Consider the following 20,939-nt stretch of genomic DNA (forward strand, 5'->3'; position numbering starts at 1 on the left):
GATATGTTCACCCACAACTTAACAGATAGGAACTGAACTTCTTAAAGAACAGAAGAAAATATTTATGTATGCTACAACAGCCGCACAAATATTGTTAGCCCAAGGATAGAAGGAAGAAAAGACACCAACGAAAGAAGAATGGCAAATCAAGCTAATGGACTATGCAGAAGGGGCAAAATTAATGGTAAAGCTCAGAGACTATGAGAACGAGAAGCTTAAAAAAGAGTGGGAAACGTTTATTGTTTATGTGCAAACAATACTGTAAACAAGTTGATACATTGGCAGGATTTTAAGTAAATGCTTGCAACTAGTAGAAAATTAGATAAAATTAAGGGAAATAATAATTGGAAAAGTGTAAGTATGGAAATGCAGAAGAATTGGGTTAATATAAGGAACCAGAAGTGGGTATGGGGGGAAGTCCAGAGATTTAAAAAATCTCAAAGAGAAGGTACTTGTATAAATTTAGATTTGGTAGAAATGTGAGTTAATTACTGCTTTTATTTGTGAAAATGTAACTGTCAAAAAGTAATAAAAAATATTTACAAAAAAAAGCACATATCTCTGCCTGAAAAGAGTCAGGCAAAAGGCAAGTGTGAAGAAGCCCAATGACATTCAAGTCAGTGTTTTTTATCCTAAAAGGATAGGCAGATATATATACAAATAATTAAATGAAGGGAATACCTCTAAGGATACGCTCAGTTCAGGAATTCGTGAGGCTAGTTATGATAGTGATCACAAGTTCATTCACAAGTTCTTTCAAACAAAAATCCCCTTCTGGTTCCCTCCCCACAATGGTATCTCTCAGCAACCTAACTTTGGGGGTGGGGTGGAGGCTTTTTAGTTGTTGTGACTGTTAGACAATTGGGAGTCAGAGATTCTTGCAAATTTACTGCACATTACCCAGAAATCTACCAGTACATCTAGGTTCACCTTCCGTCCATCTTTGGTTTAGGCCGGATATTCAATTAAATGGTGCAAATGTGTCTTGGATGAGTCAAGGTATTGCAGTTTCTGCTTCCTTTGTGCAAGAAGATCTAGTCTGCCTGTTGGCTGGAGTGAAGCAAAGCCAAAGCATATGGTCTTGGAAAATGTAAGGCAAAGACTGGGCAACCAGCCGACCTCCAGGAACATGGGCAAACGCCTTGGTGTAGTGCTGAGAAATCCAGAATCCCCCTCAGGAATTAATTCTGCAAGTTCTTTCAACTTAGTAAAAGCTGACACAGGTTGATGCCTTTGTTAAATTTTTAAAATCCCCCAGTATGTTCTATTGCTGTCAATATGTGTGAGTCCTTCATTAATGTCCAAGTGCAACTTTATTCCATTTTTCAGGAAATACGGCCTTCCCATGTTTATAAATGCAAGCATAGCATTGGGCCCTTGGAAAACACTGTGAACTTGAGAGTCGGCCATCAGGTAAACAGAAAAGCGATGTTCAGTCGAGGCCTCCTCCGTAAGGGCCACATAAGCATAGACAAAATACATTCCACTTTCCAAGATTTCCAGTGAGGAGGGACTTGCAGTCAGTGCAGAGCCAGGGCAAATGGGTTTCCATTCCCAATGGATAGTCTTGTCAGAAGGGACTGGAGCTTGCAGGCATAAACCAGGGGAGAAGAACACCAAAAACAAAGTACAAAAAATGGTTATTGTTGTTGTACTATTATGTGCAGCAAAATGGTATCCGACAGTCTCACTTCCTAGGCCTCCTTTCCAGTGTTCTAACCAGTCATCTCTGTCTCCTAGATACTTCCACGTTTCTTTTCCAACTAGCTTTCTGCATTCTGTGGCTACTGAGGAAGCTCAGCCTTCACTGAGCTAATTTTTTTGGGGGAGGCAGGGCCCCCTAGCTGTTTTAGGTTTTTTTTACTTCTGCAAACCATGTGACGATTGCCCAACACGCTGATGTATGTGTAAGGAGTTCCTGCACATGAGGGGAGGGATCCTGGGCTAATTGGATGTGGAGAAGTTCAGTGCCAATACTTTGGTATGCATGTAGAGCCCCAGCACACAAGGGAGGAGGTGCCTGGCTAACATGCCCAGCTGGGGGCGGTTAGGACAGAGCAGCAACAGCCCTGCAACGCCCGCATGTTCATTCAATATGAGAGAGACTTTGAGTCAACCTCACACTCAGATCCTGTGTGTGTGCAGAATTAGTCCTTATGCCTTGCTTTTGCATAGGCAGCACCAGTGACGGGGGCAGAGGAAACTTCAAGAAATAATCAGCTTTCCTCAATCCCATTATGAAACTGAATGGATGGATGAATAGTAATCACAATAGTAGAATTGTCCTTCATCATTTTAACTACCCTGAGACATATTTGATGAAAAGAAGTATAGAAGTGTCTTAAATAAATAAAAGATGGTAATTAAAAAAAATATCAAGCAGATCTGAGTACTTACAAGATCCATGAATCCAGCAAGTCTTGGGTGACTGTGGAGAAAAGAAAAGTTGGGAATTCACTGTGTAATTACTCAAGTATTCCTTTCATATGGGGGCACCCAGGTCCAATCTCGATTTGGCCACGAAGTCACAGTCTCTCAGCCTAACCTACCTCACATGTTGCTGTGGGGCTAAAATGCTACTTGACTTCCGGGGGGGGGGGGGAGAGAAAATCTGCAAACACGGCATTCAAACAGTTTCTCGCTCTCAGATAAAAGCCGCTCTTAGCTAACGAAAGCGTAATTCATCTTTTGTAAACAGTACTTGGTATTAGTGGCAAATGGAGATGGGCAAACAGGCTTAGACTCACCTGAAGAGGAATCAGGCTTGTTCCAATGCCCCAAAACCCTTGCAGGTTTTACATATCTGAGATAATGATTGAAAATTCTATCTGTTGCCCATTATCCCATCTCCAAGAAGAGAAACTCATCTCGGGTTCCAGGGCAAGCAGAAACTCATCTGATGGTGGGAGAAGCCCAGCAGGCCTCTCCTCCTCAGATGTTTGTGAAGATGCTGCCAGCATGAATATCACTGAGAGCCAGCACTCATGAGTTGTAGCAGCACAACAACTCCAGTGGGAAAAGGAGCTGCCAGCAGACCATGTTCCATCTTGGGAGCAGCATTTCACTGTAATCAGGGGAAGCCCCAGCAGGCCTCCCCCTCCCCAAAAGAGCTGCTGCTGCCACCTGCTACCCTCCCTTGGCCACCAAGCTGAATTGTGTCCCCTTTGGGATGGGGGTACCCAGCCACAGAGGGAAGGAAGGATGAGCGAGCTTGTCCATAAGCTGCCTTGAGTCCCTGTCAGGGAAAAAGGAGGGGTATAAATTCAAATATAATAATAATAATAATAATAGTACTAATAATAATACTAATAATAATACTATAAATTATTATAGTAGGGGTGTATGCTCCCAATGAGAAAAAAGCAGCTTTTTTCAAGAACTTAGAAACAAAGCTGTTGGATTACCTGGAAGATAAAGTATTACTACTCGGAGACTTTAATGGGGTAATAAACCCTCAACTAGACAGATCTGGAGGGAATAAAGGACAGGGAAAATTACAGTCTAGCTTTGTGAATATGACTGAAAGCTTTGACTTAAAAGACTCTTGGAGATATAAGCATGGGCTAGAGAGATAATGGGACACGGGTGGCGCTGTGGGTTAAACCTCAGCGCCTAGGATCTGCCGATCGCATGGTCGGCGGTTCGAATCATAGAATCATAGAGTTGGAAGAGACCACAAGGGCCAACCCCTTGGCAAGCAGGAAACACCATCAGAGCACTCCTGACATATGGTTGTCAAGCCTCTGCTTAAAGACCTCCAAAGAAGGAGACTCCACCACACTCCTTGGCAGCAAATTCCACTGTCGAACAGCTCTTACTGTCAGGAAGTTCTTCCTAATGTTTAGGTGGAATCTTCTTTCTTGTAGTTTGGATCCATTGCTCCGTGTCCGCTTCTCTGGAGCAGCAGAAAACAACCTTTCTCCCTCCTCTATGTCACATCCTTTTATATATTTGAACATGGCTATCCTATCACCTCCTCTTCTCCAGGCTAAACATGCCCAGCTCCCTTAGCCGTTCCTCATAAGGCATCGTTTCCAGGCCTTTGACCATTTTGGTTGCCCTCCTCTGGACACCTTCCAGTTTGTCAGTGTCCTTCTTGAACTGTGGTGCCCAGAACTGGACACAGTACTCCAGGTGAGGTCTGACCAGAGCAGAATGCAGTGGCACTATAACTTCCTTTGATCTAGATGCTATACTCCTATTGATACAGCCCAGAATTGCATTGACTTTTTTAGCTGCCGCGTCACACTGTTGGCTCATGTCAAGTTTGTTGTCAACCAAGACTCCTCGATCCTTTTCACATGTACTGCTCTCAAGCCAGGTGTCACCCATCTTGTATTTGTGCCTCTCAATTTTTTTGCCCAAGTGCAATACTTTACATTTCTCCCTGTTAAAATTCATCTTGTTTGTTTTTGCCCAGTTCTCTAATCTGTCAAGGTCGTTTTGAAGTGTGATCCTGTCCTCTGGGGTGTTAGCCACCCCTCCCAGTTTGGTGTCATCTGCAAATTTGATCAGGATGCCCTTGAGTCCATCATCCAATCCCCGCGGCGGGGTGCACTCCCGTCGTTCGGTCCCAGCGCCTGCCAACCTAGCAGTTCGAAAGCACTCCCGGGTGCAAGTAGATAAATAGGGACCGCTTACCAGCGGGAAGGTAAACGGCGTTCCGTGTGCTGCGCTGGCTCGCCAGATGCAGCTTGTCACGCTGGCCACGTGACCCGGAAGTGTCTGCGGACAGCGCTGGCTCCCGGCCTATAGAGTGAGATGAGCGCACAACCCTAGAGTCTGGCAAGACTGGCCCGTACGGGCAGGGGTACCTTTACCTTTTAGAGAGATAATATACGTATTTTTCCAAACCAAATAAATCGGCTAGCAGGATAGACTCCATATGGGTTTCCATAGATATGCTTAAAAGGATTGAGGAGTCACAGATTATACCAAAAACAATCTCAGACCATAACCCGGTCTTATTATGAATAAAATCAGATTGGAGAACAGGAACAAGGAGATGGAAATTGAATGAATCTTTATTGAAAGAGGAAAAAATAGTAGAGGGTACTAAAAATACATTGAAGGAATATTTTGAATTAAATAATAAACAAGTGAGTGATGTTAGAACAATATGGGACACTGGCAAGGCGGTTATTAGGGGATACTTTATAAAACAAAATGCCTTACAAAGAAAAGAAAGCGATAAGGAGAAAATGGGATTGTTAGAAGAAATAAAGGAAAAGGAAAAAGAGCTGAATAAACAACTAAACAATGAAAAAATTAAAAAAGAAATCAAATTATTACAGGCAGAATACAAGTCGAAAATAGAACAAGAAATTGAATGGAATCTGAAAATGTTTAAACAGAACAATTTTGAATTTGCACATAAACAGCTCAAAAAAGGAAAAAGGAAAAACAAATCAACAGAATAAAAATAGGTGATCCCAAAATAATATTACAAAAATTTCCTAAATGTTATGAAGATTTGTATTTTAAAAATGTAGACATAGGCGAAGAAGTAGAAGATTATGTAACCCAACAGAAAACCCCAGAGCTTAAAAAAGAGAAAGTCCAAATGTTTAATGCTCCGATTTCAACATAAGAAATCAGGAATGCAATCAAGAAGGCTAAAAGAGGGAAAACACCAGGCCCAGATGGTCTCCCAGTGGAATTCTATAAAAAAATGGAAGAGATTTTAATACCACTAGCCAAAATAATGAATAACACCCTTAATCAAGGGAAAATCCCCAACTCATGGAAAGAAGCCTATGTAACACTAATACCTAAACAGGGAGGTGACCCAGAGTTAATATCCAGTCACAGGCCAATATCACTATTAAACTGTGATTATAAACTCTGCCAATATATTGGCAAGCAGGCTTAAAGAAGCTATCAGAGGAATCATTCACCCAAACCAGACGGGGTTTCTCCCAGGAAGGCAAATTTCAGGAAATACCAGAAACATTGTTGATATTTTGGAATATCTAGAAGCTAAAAGTGATAAAAAGGCAGCCTTGTTATTACTCAATACGGAAACAATGTCTCCTGGCATTTTATGAAAAAACAGATAGAAATAATGGAACTAGGAACAAAATTTAGAAATGGAATTGAAGCAATATATCACCAACAAAGAGCTAGACTTCTTATAAATGGCAACCTTACAGATAATATCCCCATCGCAAAAGGGACAAAACAGGGATGCCCTTTGTCATCTCTGTTATTTATATTAGCCCTAGAACCACTTTTACAAAATATCAGGAAAGACGAAAATACAAAAGGAATAGTGATTGGGGAAAAGTCTTATAAAGTTAGAGCATTCGCCGACGATCTAATTGTAACAACACAAGATCTGAAACAAAGCATACCAGCAGCTATAGACCTAATTAGTAAAATATGAATTATGGTGCTGGAGGAGACTCTTGAGAGTCCCATGGACTACAAGAAGTTCAAACCTATCCATTCTTAAGGAAATCAGCCCTGAGTGCTCACTGGAAAGACAGATCCAGAAGCTGAGGCTCCAAGACTTTGGCCACCTCCTGAGAAGAGAAGACCTCCTGGAAAAGACCCTGATGTTGGGAAAGATTGAGGGCACAAGGAGAAGGGGACGACAGAGGACGAGATGGTTGGACAGTGTTCTCGAAGCTACCAGCATGAGTTTGACCAAACTGCGGGAGGCAGTGGAAGACAGGAGTGCCTGGCGTGCTCTGGTCCAGGGGGTCACGAAGAGTTGGACAAGACTAAATGACTAAACAACAACAAAAGAAAATATGGAAGAATAATGACCAAAAACTTAACACAGGAAGAGAAAAGAGAATTACAAGAAAGAACAGGCCTGGAAATTAAAAATAAGGTTAAATATCTGGGGCTCTGGATATGAACCAAAAGTATAAACCTGTATGAAGACAACTACATTGAATCCTGGAAAGATCTTTTTAAAAAAATATCTTTGGGGAAGAATCTCAGCAGTGAAAATGAATATTCTTCCCAGAATGGTTTTTTTGTTCCAAACAATACCAATCCTGGGAAGATTGAAATGTTTCTAAGAATGGAAAAAGGAAATAGCAAGATTTGTTTGGAACGGAAAGAAACCGAGAATTAAACACCAATTACTAATAGATAAAAAAGAGAGAGGAGGCTTTGCGCTTCCAGACCTAGAATTATACCATGCAACTGCAGGATTGGTATGGCTAAAAGAATGGATCACTTTAAAAGATACCGATGTGTTAGATGTTGAAGGCCACGGCAATCGGTACAGATGGCACACTTACTTAATATATGAAAAAGTGAAGGTCCACAAGGGGTTTTTGAACCATGTGATAAGAAAATCATTTTATAAGATATGGATTAAATATAAAGGATTACTGAAGCCAAAGATACCAATGTGGACCTCACCCGCAGAAGTCATAGCAGTGAAGAAGAAGAAGAAGAAGAAGAAGAAGAAGAAGAAGAAGAAGAGGAGTTTGGATTTGATATCCCGCCTTTCACTCCCTTTAAGGAGTCTCGAAGCGGCTAACATTCTCCTTTCCCTTCCTCCCCCACAACAAACACTCTGTGAGGTGAGTGGGGCTGAGAGACTTCAGAGAAGTGGGACTGGCCCAAGGTCACCCAGCAGCTGCATGTGGAGGAGCGGAGACGCGAACCCGGTTCCCCAGATTACAAGACTACCGCTCTTAACCACTACACCACACTGGCTCTCTGGGTTAAAAAGAGGAATATGAAAAGAGAGTTGCCCACGTACCGATTATTACTAGAAGCGGATAAAGATGAGCCAACTTTGAAGAAATATGATGAAATCAAAAGCCACCTGTCGAATTGGCTCCAATATTTTCAGTTAAACCAAAGATTGTGTATAGATAAGAAAGAAGGTCTTGCAAAAGAAACATCCAAATTTGAAAAAGACTTAACCCACAATAAAGGAAAACACATTTCACGAATTTATGACTACTTATTAGAATGGGAAGTAAAAGAGGAAGAAGTTAAAGTAGTAATGGTAAGGTGGGTGCAGGACCTTGGATACAATATCTACATGGAACAATGGGAAAGATTGTGGAGGACAGATATTAAATTCAGGGCATGCTACCTCAGGGAAAACACTATGAAGATGTTATACAGATGGCATCACACCCCTTTAAAACTCGCTAAAATGTATAACGGCAGGTCGCCAACATACTGGAGATGCAAAAAGGACACAGAGTCATATTTTCATATGTGGTGGAAATGTCTGGTTATCCCTGAATTTTGGAACAACATCTACAGCGAACTGGAAAAGTTATTTAAATTTACATTTAAAAACCCCCCAGAGATCTTCCTATTAGGTATACTACCAATAGAATTTTTTAAAAGTATAAGACCATTGTTTATGGATGCAATCACAGCAGCTAGAATAATAGTGTCAAGAAACTGGAAAAATGAAACACTACCAAAGATAACAGAGTGGCAGACTCTTATGACAGAGTACCTGCAACTAGCAAAACTGACGGGAAGAGTCAGAGGAGTTTCAAACAGAAAGTATATGCAGAATGGAAAATATTTAAGGAATATTTAAAATTGTATTGTACAAACAACAACATACTTGCAGAACTAGATTGATACTTGTAAGCAAAAAGTGTATCAGATATCTTATCGGAATATATAAAAATAATGTGAAATAATATAAAACATAGACAATATAAGTAGTATAATGAGAATGATTGGAAGTTTTACATTTTAACTTGTTACTTAATTGAAATATACTGTATTTTCCTTTCTTTCTTTTTTTCTTTACTTTCGTTACTTTTGCTTTGTATGACTTGTTATCTATGTATATGTGTTTATGTGGGAAACTAATAAAGATTATTAAAAATACATAAACAAATAATAATAATTCAAATATTATTATTATAAAAAGTATCTTTCTCATTTATCCAATCATTTCCACAACAGTCTGTGAATTAATTTTTAAAAGTCATCTTGAGAACTGATCAGCTTCTTAGTGCGAATTTCTTCTAATAGACATTTTCCTATGCAATTACTTGTAATGTAATGCATTTTGTATATTATTTTCACTAATACGAGACATTTTTAATTACTGTATTTTTCACTCTATAGGGTGCACTTATTCCCCTCCAAAAATGAAGGGGAAATGTGTGTGTGTCCTATGGAGCGAATGCTGGGGGGAGGCAGGCAGGAAAAGCCCCCAAAAGCCACACACAAACTCTGCGCGGCTCTTGCGGGCTTTTCCTCAGGAGGGAGAAGGGACTGACGTGGCCAATCAGTCCCTTCTGCCTCCTCGTAGAAAAGCCCACAGAAGCCGCACGCTCCTTAAAGGGTGCGCGGCTCCTGTGGGCTTTTGCGGGAGGTGGGGGTATTGCCATAGCAGCGGGCAGCCTCTCCCGGCTGGAGAGCGGCTATGGCAGAAGCCAAGACAGTAAGCGGGAAGCATAGACAGCAAGTGGGAAGCATCCCGCTCGGTGTCTTGGCTTCCTCTTTAGTCGTGTGCCACCTCTCCAGCCAGGGGAGGGTGCACGGGGCTAAAGAAGCCATAGCCCCGGGCTTCCCCGGCAGCCCCGAGAAGCTTGTGGAGCAGCGGGAAGGCTTCGTGCCTTTCTGCTGCTCCCTGACCTGCTCTTTGGGGCTGGCGGTGGACTTCCCCCCACCAGCCCCAAAGAGCAGGTTGAAAGGAACCTGAAGCCTGGAGAGCGAGAGGGGTTGGTGCGCACCGACCCCTCTCGCTCTCCAGGCTTCCAAGGTACCGCCTGTAGGCGACTGAACGCACCTTGAAGGGCACCTTGTTTTAGAGGGGGAGAACAAGGGGGGGGGGAATTCTCCCCCTCTCCGCAGAGCCTCCTGCCGCTTCACTGAAGGGGCACTGGGCAGAGAGGGGGAGAATTATTTTTTTCTTGTTCTCCCCCTCTAAAACAAGGTGCGTCCTATGGTCCGGTACGTCCTATAGAGCGAAAAATACGGTAATAGCTTTCTCTGAATTTGTTTTATTTTTTTATATAATAATATTTATTAATTTTTCCATTTTAACAATCTAATTAAAACCACATTAAAAACATTCCAAATTATAAAATTAACAAACAGTCCGAATTTTATGCCAAATTATAAATCTTTGGTTGACTTCCCATGCTCTGAGGTTCGGGGGGTGATGATGATCTCATATTTGTACTGCTTCTCTTTAATTAGTCCAGGTAATTCCAATAGGACAATCTGATGTTGATCCTTCGTTAGTTCGTCTGGCAAGCAGGTTAGACCAATATAATATATTTCTGTGTGGGTGTTTTTTTTTACTGTCCGTGGCATTTCACTTTTACTTTTCTTATGTCTGTGATTTTCCACTGTGGCACATCCCAAAATGGAGGAAATCTGGCTTTCTGCCATGTGTAACAAGCATATGTCCAAACGTATTTGTTTTATCTCCTTTCCAAGACAAATAAGCTGTCCTTTAGCTAGAAACCATAATTTCCATCTTCTGTTTTTATCAATCCGTTGAAGGTAATTGCAAATTCAAAAATCATTTCCACACAGTTGTGCTGTGGTGGCAAGGTAAACTGCGTTTCCATGCACTCTGGCTTCCATCACAGTGTCCTGTTGTGCCAGAAGCGGTTTAGTCCTGCTGGCCGCATGACCCGGAAAGCTGTCTGCGGACAAACGCCGGCTCCCTTGGCCTGAAAGCGAGATGAGCGCCGCAACCCCAGAGTCAAATTCAACGGGACTTAACCATCCAGGAGTCCTTTACCTTTATCTTAATAAAAGGAAGATGTAAATCTTCTGCAATTCTTCTCACATATTTCACGACCGAGCAAAGAGATTTTGGTCTCATCACTCCAAATAACACTGTCCTATTGTTCCACTGTCCAGTTAACATGGGTTTAGCCCAGTTTAGCCTTTTCAACCTTTGTTTGAGAGATAGCAATAGCTTTTCCCTTGGAATTCTAGCATTTAGACCATATTCCTGCAGTCTGCACCGAACTGTCCTTGCACTCAACTTCACATTACATCACGCCATGTCATCTTGTATACACTCAGATGATTTTCTTCTGTCACGTGGGCACAGTCTCTCAATTCCTCTATCATCACTTGCTGTTGTGCACCTTTTGCTGCCTTTACCAGTCTGATTTTGTAGTGACTGAGTCTCCTTATACCTCTTCAGAAAATTAGAAATGCCACCTTTGGTTAAGTTTCCACCATTTTTTCTTCTAATTTCTTTATAACTTTAGCTTTGTTCACTTAATAGTACTATTTTACTTCACTTTCTGGGTGACCAGTCAACTCTTTGCACCATTTCTTTAAAGTTATTTATTATGTTTTACAAGCTCACTAAACGAAAGAACACAAAAAATCCAACCAACTTGATAGCAATCACACAACACACTGACCAATGTCCTCTCAGCTCTAGTACATACCATCAGTAGCTGAATCCTACCGTGACCTGACTGAATCAGTGCCAAAACAAGATGACACCCGATTGGCTCTCTAAACACTCATGCTCATTGGCTACATTCAAATGAAGGAAAGCTACTGCATATCAACCTAAGCAAGTTGTGCTTCCTTTTTCTGGTTCTTTGGCTATAACTTTTGATAGAATACAGATAATTCAACAAACTTTGTTACATTACATTCTTCATTCCATTGATATTTTACGGTATTACTAAAAAAGAAGAAGTGGTGTTATGAGCCATCAAACCTTGGAAATACACTTTTTCCCAAATGTTTCCACAATTTTGGCCACTAGTGTACCCATATTCTAGAGTCATAAACTGAATTCCCCCCAGTATTTAGCTATTGTTCCTCATGAAGCAAAAAGGAAACGAGTCATCAGTTCCTTCTTCTTCAGATCTTCATTATTATACTTGAATAAGGATGCAAGCTTTACCTTTGTGCTTGCATTTTTGTACACATTGCTGGGCTGGAGAACTGGCAAAGGGAGAATCTTGACAGATGACCATTTCACTTTGCATATTGTTTCTGAAAGTGCAAACCAGGCAAATGTGAACCAAATTGAATTTCAACCTCATTCCTGAGCCAGGCACATGATTATTCTGCTTGCAACGATTTCAGGTGGGATGCTCGTTTACACCAGTACCTCTGCTTGAATCCTCATAAGACCCATATAAATAATAGACTACTTTTCTTAAAGAACTCAGAGTTCTGACTGGCTGGCTTCCCCCGCCACCCTGACCTGATGAACAATTGTCATGGAACTGCACCTTGTGAGCAGGGTAGCAGGGTGTGCCAGAGTCTGGTGCTGATAACGCCAAGGTTGCAGGTTCGATCCCTGTATGGGACAGCTGCATATTCCTGCATTGCAGGGGGTTGGACTAGATGATTCTCAGGGGCTCTTCCAGCTCCATAATTCTATGATTCTGTGATTTGTGCTATTAGTGGAAGCCACAGTGCTTTGTCACAGCTCCTCTGACCATGGACAAGGAGGAACTAAAAATAACATCTCATAGAGCACAGATGGGGAACCTCGGTTCTGGGGCCAACTATTTCCCTCCAGGCCCCTATACCTGGCCCTTGACACTCTTTCCAGGCCTCACACCCTCTTGCCAGGCCACACTCTCCAGACAACCTGAGGGGTTTTTTTTTGCCTGGTTGGCATTGTCGCCCGGTTCTACGATAGAACGGCGGGGGCATCTAGTATGCTTGAGTGGCTGGAGGGGAGCCTGCTGTGAAAAGGTAAGCAGGGGTGGAGGAAGGGGGGTGCGGTGGAGGTGGGCTGCCCCGGGTGTCACCACTGAGGGGGGTGACAAAATGCCAGGCAACACTCACTACGGGGCCTGCAGCGTGCCCGAGCCACGCGTCTCTCCTGAGAGAGACACGGTGGCTTGGGTGAGTGCAGGTTCTGCACTGCCAAAACAGTCTGCCCGCTGCTCCCCCCCCCCCCAGCTGCAGGACGGCTGAGTGGGAGGAGGCAGGCAGACTCCGGAGGCTCCACAGTGTGCCCCGTCCCTATGGGCAGCTCGCCCCGCCCCTGGGCATGCCACCCCAGGCGCCTGAGCAGCTTGCTTCGCCACTGAAGGTAATACCCACACCTGTTGCTTCACCCACTTTTCCTTCAGACACCACCTGTCGGTAACACCTGGGCCATGGGAAGAAAAGCACCCCCCTGCCGCAGGGCAGAGATTCATTGATGCCTCTTCTATCCCACCTCCCAAGGAGCTTTAGGGGGCAGGTATGGTTTCTCCCCTTCCCCATTTTATCCATGCCACAAGGGCCTGGGGCGCATGAATGGCCCCAGAGATGTTTCGTGACTTTATGACCTGGGGTCTCCTGAGTCACAGCAGTCTAATAACTATTTTGCACTGGCTCTTCCTTAAAGTTCCACTAGACCAATGCTGCAAAGTTCCAGTATTGTATTTCCCATAAAGTTACCATAGACATAAAATTGTTACAACTACTAATTAATACAAATCATCGATATACTAACATCAGTCGTTCCATTGGGCTGCAGCAGCAGCATCATAGATGAGAATTGGGGGCACCCCCTTAGCACTCACCCCTCTGGGCGCTTCTCCCTCAAGGGGATCCTCGCAAGAACTTTGTAACTCGCAAGAACTGGATCCCCTGTTTGCTTGCCCCCTCCCCCCCTCGCCTTTTCTAATGTCTTGTGGTTGTAAACCTGAGGGCAGCGACTGGCTTATTTGTTAATGATCTCACTCTGGGAGCTTTCTCAGCTGAAGGAGGAAAATGTTTTAAATAAATCTTTCTCTAGAGGTTTGTTATCTGCTTACCTGTTTGTGATGGAGAAGAATGCAGGCGATAGAAAATGGAAGTAAAACCAGCATCAAGATGACCAAGCATGCTGCAAGACACAGGGTAATCCTATAGTTTCTTGCTGTTTGGGGGTCACTGTGAGGGTTGGGCCCCTCTGTGAAAGCCAGCGCCTCCATGGCAGAAGCTCCAGCCAGCCTGTGCTTACTGGAACTCCTTAAAAACGTCTCCAGAAGTTAGTAGCCCTGAGCCATGGGAAAGATATTTATATGCTTGGAGGTTACCTTCTTTCACAAGGGGTGGAGTCTGCATTTCATCACAGTCTGGGCTGTAGAAGAAGAGACACATTGAGCGAAACTGACGTAGGAGGAGGAACCCTCCTCTGGCTCAAAACCCCACAAAGGCTGTGAAATGAAACTGCTCCAAGGACAGGAGATGGCTCCTGAGGAAGACAATCACATCAGCTGCTTACGTTAAGGTTACCAGACTTTTTTCAATGAATCTGGGGATACTTTTCAACTTCACTGGATTTTGTCAAGGGACTGATTTGTAAATACAGGGATTGTCCCCAGGAAACGGGGACGTCTGGTAACCTTAGCTTACGTCTATGAAGCGTTGTAAAAGGGCACTGCATAATGAAATACAATGTACTGCAATTTATTTTTATCTAAAGTTTAAGAGACATAAGGTCACTATGTACAAGTGTTTTGGTTTTCCTTGTGAAACAGTCCAAGTATCTGAACTACGTGAGTTTCAAAAGCTTTGACTTAATATTAGGAATGTGCAGTCAAGCCATCTGAATGGCTCAAATCTATCTATGAAATCAAGTCCCTGTCTCTGCTTCCTGATTCTTGTTGTCCTCCTTAAGGGCTGCAAATGCTGCAGCAGCAGCAGCAGAAGAAGAAGAAGTTGCAACTGGCAGGGTTCCCCTCTGAAGGCAGCAACCTTCAGTCTGCCCCACTGGATCTCCTCTGCCTGATCCTTCCTGCGTGCCAAGGCTGCGCCATCCCTTCTGTCTCTGAGCCGCGTGTCGTTTTGCTCCATTCCTAGCTTCTCTTTGGCTCCTCATTCCATCATTTGCCACGTCCCCATCTGCCATTGTTTTCTTTTTAGGCCACCACATACTCCTCTAATCACTCTGTATGTGGACCTGTCTCCCTCACCCACCCCCCACCTGCCCCACAGCATACAGCCCCCCATATCTTACACACTGCAGGGTTCCTTCAGAGCCGCCATCTCTGCTCACTCTTTCATTGCCTTAGTTCCCTGTCTTCTCTTCTCTTTTTCTCAAGCCTTGTTTTCCACTTACAGTTTCTTGAACCAAGGGCAAAAACAGAAGTAACATGAAAGCAGAAGTTGCCATGGGTTCTTCGCCCACCCTCTGTAGCCCAGGCTCAGCATCACAGCTTAGATGTGCTGCCTGTCCAGCTGCCGGCCCGACGGAAAGGGGTGGGCCTTGCTTTGGCAGACATCTGGCACAGGATTGCTCTGCCAGCCCTTGCACTTCACCAGCTGCCTTCCAGACAGGGCTTTGTGGTGAAACCTGTGCTCCTCATCCATGTGTGTTTGTTTGCAAGGTCCACACAACATTGTGTGCCTTTCAAAAAATCTAATCTGTATTTATTCCTTCTAGGGGGATTCTGATTGAAAAATTTAAAAAATGCCAGTAGACCAGTTGCAATATTTGAACGATCTGTTTGCAATATTAAACCCTTTCCAGAAACCACCTGAGGGGTTTGCTGTGGAATCACCACTCTCTGTTTTACTCTCTTTTTATGGGTCATCTGTGCAGTGCTAATCAAATCACTGACTGGCTATGTTTTCCGTATGTTGTTTCTGGGTCTTTTTAGACCTCATAAAATCTGACTTAAGGACAAAAAAAAGCACAGAAGAGCAGCACAACTTCCAAAAGTGTGGGCTATTCCAAGAGGTTTGGTTTTGACATTTGCCTTGATGCCTTGAGTGGATTTTAAAAAGAAAAGACTGAATGGGAGCCATGAACCCTAAACTAGACGCAAAAAATATCTTTAAGGATGACGAGGGTAGATTACTAGGGGAAAAATAACAGAAGGTAAAGAACATTTAATTATAGTAGGAGTTTATGCACCGAATGGTAACAAAACAGATTTTTTCAGAAACGTAGAAGCTAATTTACTGGAATTTATAGAAGAGGAGATTATTTTGATGGGAGACCTAAATGGTGTTACATTAATAGAATTAGATAGGACACAGAGAGAAAGAAAATCAAAAAAAGGCAGATTCCCAGACTCCTTTCAGATGGTAGAAAGCTTAAATTTGATTGACATATGGAGATGACCCAGGAGAAAGACAGTATACACATTTCTCGGAAGTAAAAAAATCAGCCGGCAGAATTGATGGCATATGGGTATCAAATAACTTAACAACTAAAATTAAAAAAGCAGAAATACAGACCAAAATTATTACAGATCACAACCCAGCCACATTAGAATTAAAGGAATATAAAAAAAACTAATAAAAGTTGGAGACTTAATGAAAGAATATTAAATGATGAAAAGATTGTGAAAAAAGTGCAAGAACTAATGAAAGAATTTTTGAATTAAATAAGGAACAGGATACAGACATCAGGACAATATGGGATGCAAGTAAAGCTTTCATAAGAGGCTTTTACATACAACAAAGTGCAATAGGGAAAAGAAACAGAGAGCAAAAACTAGAACAATTAAGGAAAGAAATAGGAATAAATGAAAAATTATTAAAACAACCAAAAAATGAATTAATAAACCAAAAACTAAAAATATTACAAACCCAGGCTTCAGCAATATTAAATAGTGAAATTGAGGATAATATTAAATGGATGAAACAAAGGTTGTTTGAATTCGCAAATAAACCCAGAAAGATGCTAGGATGGCAATTGAAAAAGAGACAAAAGGAAAAACTGATTGATAAAATAGTGGAAGAAGGGAGAACTTTAGATAATCCTGAGGAAGTTAATAAGTGCTTTATAAAATATTATAATAAGCTATATAAAGCAGGAAATGAGACAGAGGATGAAATAAAAGAGTATTTATGTGGAAAGGATTTACCTAAAATTAAGAAAGAAAAGATTCAAGATCTAAACTCCCAAATAACCATGACAGAGTTTCATCAAGCGATAAGTAAGATGAAACTGGGAAAATCCCCAGGTCCAGATGGTCTTACCGCAATACATTACAAAAAATTAGAGGAACCCTTATTATCACCTATGAAGACACTCTTAAATAGAATACTAAAAGAACGGGAAGATTCCCAATACCTGGAAGCAGGCTCACATAGTAGTAATCCCGAAACAAGGACGAAATAAAGAGTTCATAACAAATTATAGACCAATATCATTACTAAATAATGATTACAAGATCTATGCACAAATATTGGCAACAAGATTAAAGACAGTTTTGCAGGATTGTATAAACAAAGAGCAGGCAGGGTTCTTGCCGGGCAGGAAAATGAGTGATAATATAAGATCAGTGATCGATATGATCAAGTATTTAGACATGAAACCGAGTAAGAAGGTAGCCTTTGTATTTGTAGATGTGGAAAAGGCATTTGACAAAGTTTCATGGAAATTTCTAAAAATATTATTAGACCAAATGGACATGGGAGACCAAATTACAAGAGGGCTAAAAGCAATTTATGAACAACAAGAAGCAAATATAATAATAAATAATGACACGACTGATTATTTTAAAATACAGAAGGGCACCAGATAAGGGTGCTCACTTTCACCATTATTATTCATTTTGGTTTTGGAAATACTAAATCAAGAAATCAGACAGGATCAAGAAATAAATGGAATATCCCTAGGGGAGAAAATATACAAAATAAGGGCATTTGCAGATGATTTTGTCTTAATGGTGGAAAATCCAAAGGAAAGCATCGCAAAGGCTCTAGAGATCAATAGAAAAAGGAACTGGTAGAAAAATTTGGATTACAAATTGTAAAAAAAAGTGAAATATTTAGGAATCTAAATAACAATGAAAAATATAAATTTCTTTGAAGATAATTATAAAAAAAATTGGGAAGAAACAAAAAGAGAAATGGAAATTTGGACAAGATTGAATTTAACACTGGGGTAGAATTTCGGCTATTAAAATGAATCTTACCAAAACTCCTGTTCCTTTTTCAAATGATTCCCATAATAGGTAAAGATGATTGTTTTAAAAAATGGAAAACGGACCTAACAAAGTTTATATGGCAAGGCAAAAAGCCACGGATCAAACACAAATTATTAACCGACATAAAAGAGCGGGGAGGTTTTGGACTCCCAGACCTGAGACTATATTACGATGTGGCATGCTTTACTTGGATCAGAGATTGGATTAAATTAGATAATAGTTACATTCTAGACTTGGAGGGATGGAACAACAGATACAGTTGGCATGCCTATCTGATTTATAACAAAGTGGCAGTACATAAAGAATTTCTAAGCCATGTAATTAGAAATGCATTATACAAGGTCTGGGTGAGACATAGAAGGTTGTTAGAACCGAAAACCCCATGGTGGGTCTCACCGTTAGAAGTAATATCGGTTAAAAAGAAAAATACTATAGGAAGAATGACGACATACCAGCAGCTCCTAAAGGAGGAACAGGGCCAATTAAAACTAAGGCCATACAAAGAGGTGACCCAATACTGTACCACATGGTTACAATATCACCAAATTGCACAAATATTCAATCAGGATAAAGTAATAGGATTTGAAAAAGAAGAATCAAAATTACAAAAAGTATTATTACAAAACTCAAAAAAGAATATATCCAAAATGTATAATTTATTATTAGAATGGGAATTAAAGGATGAAGAAGTAAAAGAAGTTATGACTAAATGGGCATGTGATATAGGATATGTAATTTGGCTGAACCAATGGGAGAAATTATGGAAATATGATATTAAATTCACGGCATGTTATACAATCAGAGAAAATTTCATGAAAATGGTGTACCAATGGTAATTAACTCTGGTAAAATTGGCTAAAATTTACAAATTCAAATCAAACACCTGTTGGAGATGCAAAAAAGAAATAGGAACAATGTTTCACATGTGGTGGGAATGCCGACCTATTAAACAATTCTGGAATGAAATTCAAAAACTCAAAAAGATGTTTAAAATATCTTTCAGTAAAAAACCGGAGGCATTCCTTTTAGGTATAATCACAAACGATATTCCCGACAATCAAAGGAAAGTATTCCTTTATGCAACAATAGCTGCCAGGATGCTTATAGCTAAAAACTGGAAAGGCAGAAAAATTCCATCAGTGAAAGAATGGCAAATTAAATTTTGTGAATACATAAATCTGGCAAGACTCACAGCATTCATAAGGGGACAATTGGACCAGAAATTATTAAAAGAATGGGGATGTGCTAAAGAGTATATGAAAAAACATTGTTCTGGAGTAAGTATATCGGTATGTAATCATAGAATCATAGAGTTGGAAGAGACCACAAGGGCCATCGAGTCCAACCCCCTGCCAAGCAGGAAACACCATCAGAGCACTCCTGACATATGGTTGTCAAGCCTCTGCTTAAAGACCTCCAAAGAAGGAGACTCCACCACACTCCTCGGCAGCAAATTCCACTGTCGAACAGCTCTTACTGTCAGGAAGTTCTTCCTAATGTTGAGGTGGAATCTTCTTTCTTGTAGTTTGGATCCATTGCTGCGTGTCCGCTTCTCTGGAGCAGCAGAAAACAACCTTTCTCCCTCCTCTATGTGACATCCTTTTCTATAGTTTAAAACCCCTATAATAACCAATGTTTCTAAAAACAACCAGCAAAGAAACGGCATAAAAGAATAGCATACCATACTCAGAAAACAATACAAAATTTTAAACTTTGAACTGCATGGTTTTAAAAGACAGCTATTTAAGAAAGCTTTAGAAGAGTTGTTTTAACCAGCCAGGTCTGACCCACCCATGAGGCAGGTTGAGGTGACAGGGGCAGCGGATCCCAATCTTCATTCCTCCTTTATTCCTGATGTCAATATTCAAACACCCTTTTCCCTGGTGAGGAGGGAGAGTCATTTTGTGGTTTGCCTCAGGTGCCAAAATGTCTTGGGCCAGCCCTGTATCTGTCTAAAAACAGCATAACATTGGCACCTAACAAATCTTCTTTTTTGAGGCATTCCATAAAATGGATATCTCTACAGAGAATGCCTTGTTTCTTATAATATTTTCATAGGATTCATAGGGTTGAAGTGATCTGAAATAAGGTTCTCAATGGCAATCAGATCATGTGGGAACCACATTTGAAAAAAGGTGATCATTAAGGTGCCAAGGCTGTTCCTATTACACTATATACAGTTGTACAGGGAGAGTAAATGCCATGTAAATAAATACTCAAGATGTTGATACTTTCTTGATTTGGAAACACAAAGCCAACCGATTTGTGCTCTAATGCAGAGTCTACCATGATAAAGTTGGCGCTGGCAACTTGTCACGATTTAGAGGTGTAATAACAATTTGTTTGCTTTGTCGTTAATGTTTGAGATATCAAAATTCCTCAGACAGCCTCTATGCAAAGATTCCCGGTTACAACCTAGAGATGTTACTGCTACACGTCCCTCTAAGTACCAAGGGGGGGGGGGAGTGTTTGCAGCCGTGATTTAAATGACATGATCTGGATTGTCATTTGATTTGATTTCTATGTGGATGTTAACCCCCCCCCCCCCCCGCATATGAATATATTTTGCCTTTTTAAAGCTACATTGTGTTCTTCAACATAGAAAGGGGAAGGAATTATTTTTAAATGATAGACGACATGTGCAAGGATCCAGCCCACCATCATTACACAATGGGATTTAAAAACATCAACACACACACATGCTACTGAGCAAAACTTGGCTTTTCTGGCAATGGCGGACGTTGCATCACACACACACACACACACACACACACACACACACACAGTATATATATTTGCCCCTGCAGGATGAGCAGCACCTGTTATAATGCCCTCTTCTGCACAAAGATCAAAAGTGAGAGAAATTCCTGCCTTCCCCTTTTTCTATTCCTCTACCTGCCAAACCTCAAGCTTTACAGGGTTAAAGAAAAAGAAAATTTGTGTTTTTTTTAAAAAAGGACAAAGATGGAAGTAATCTACATTAGACACAACAATACAGTAAGAGTAAATTTTTTGAGGTCTTAGAAAAAAGGAAGGAAGTCAATATGTGTATATGTATGTAATGACTAGATTAGAATGATGATATGGTTTTCTTCTGTAGATGTGTGCCTTTTCATTTTT

At 41.2% G+C, this 20,939-nt stretch overlaps 1 protein-coding gene across 2 annotated transcripts; it reads right to left on the reverse strand.

The window, feature by feature from the left end:
- Positions 1–478: 478 nt before the first annotated feature.
- TNFSF18 (TNF superfamily member 18) lies at positions 479–15,053 on the reverse strand. 2 transcript variants are annotated; one of them, XM_083446569.1, is made up of 4 exons: positions 14,894–15,053; positions 13,707–14,014; positions 2,398–2,428; positions 479–1,586 (listed from the first exon to the last, which is right to left on the reverse strand). In XM_083446569.1, exons 2-4 carry the CDS (start codon positions 13,863–13,865, stop codon positions 1,237–1,239), a joined length of 540 nt encoding a protein of 179 aa, XP_083302695.1. In that variant the 5' UTR covers positions 13,866–14,014; positions 14,894–15,053; the 3' UTR covers positions 479–1,236. The 2 variants fall into 2 exon arrangements, with proteins under 2 accessions (XP_083302695.1, XP_083302694.1); XM_083446568.1 differs by lacking the exon at positions 14,894–15,053 and having other exon boundaries at positions 13,707–14,241.
- Between the last annotated feature and the right edge of the window lie 5,886 nt (positions 15,054–20,939).

This window comes from Podarcis tiliguerta, assembly GCF_965153285.1.
Source record: "Podarcis tiliguerta genome assembly, chromosome: 6".
In the NCBI taxonomy this organism is placed as follows: Eukaryota; Metazoa; Chordata; class Lepidosauria; order Squamata; family Lacertidae; genus Podarcis; species Podarcis tiliguerta.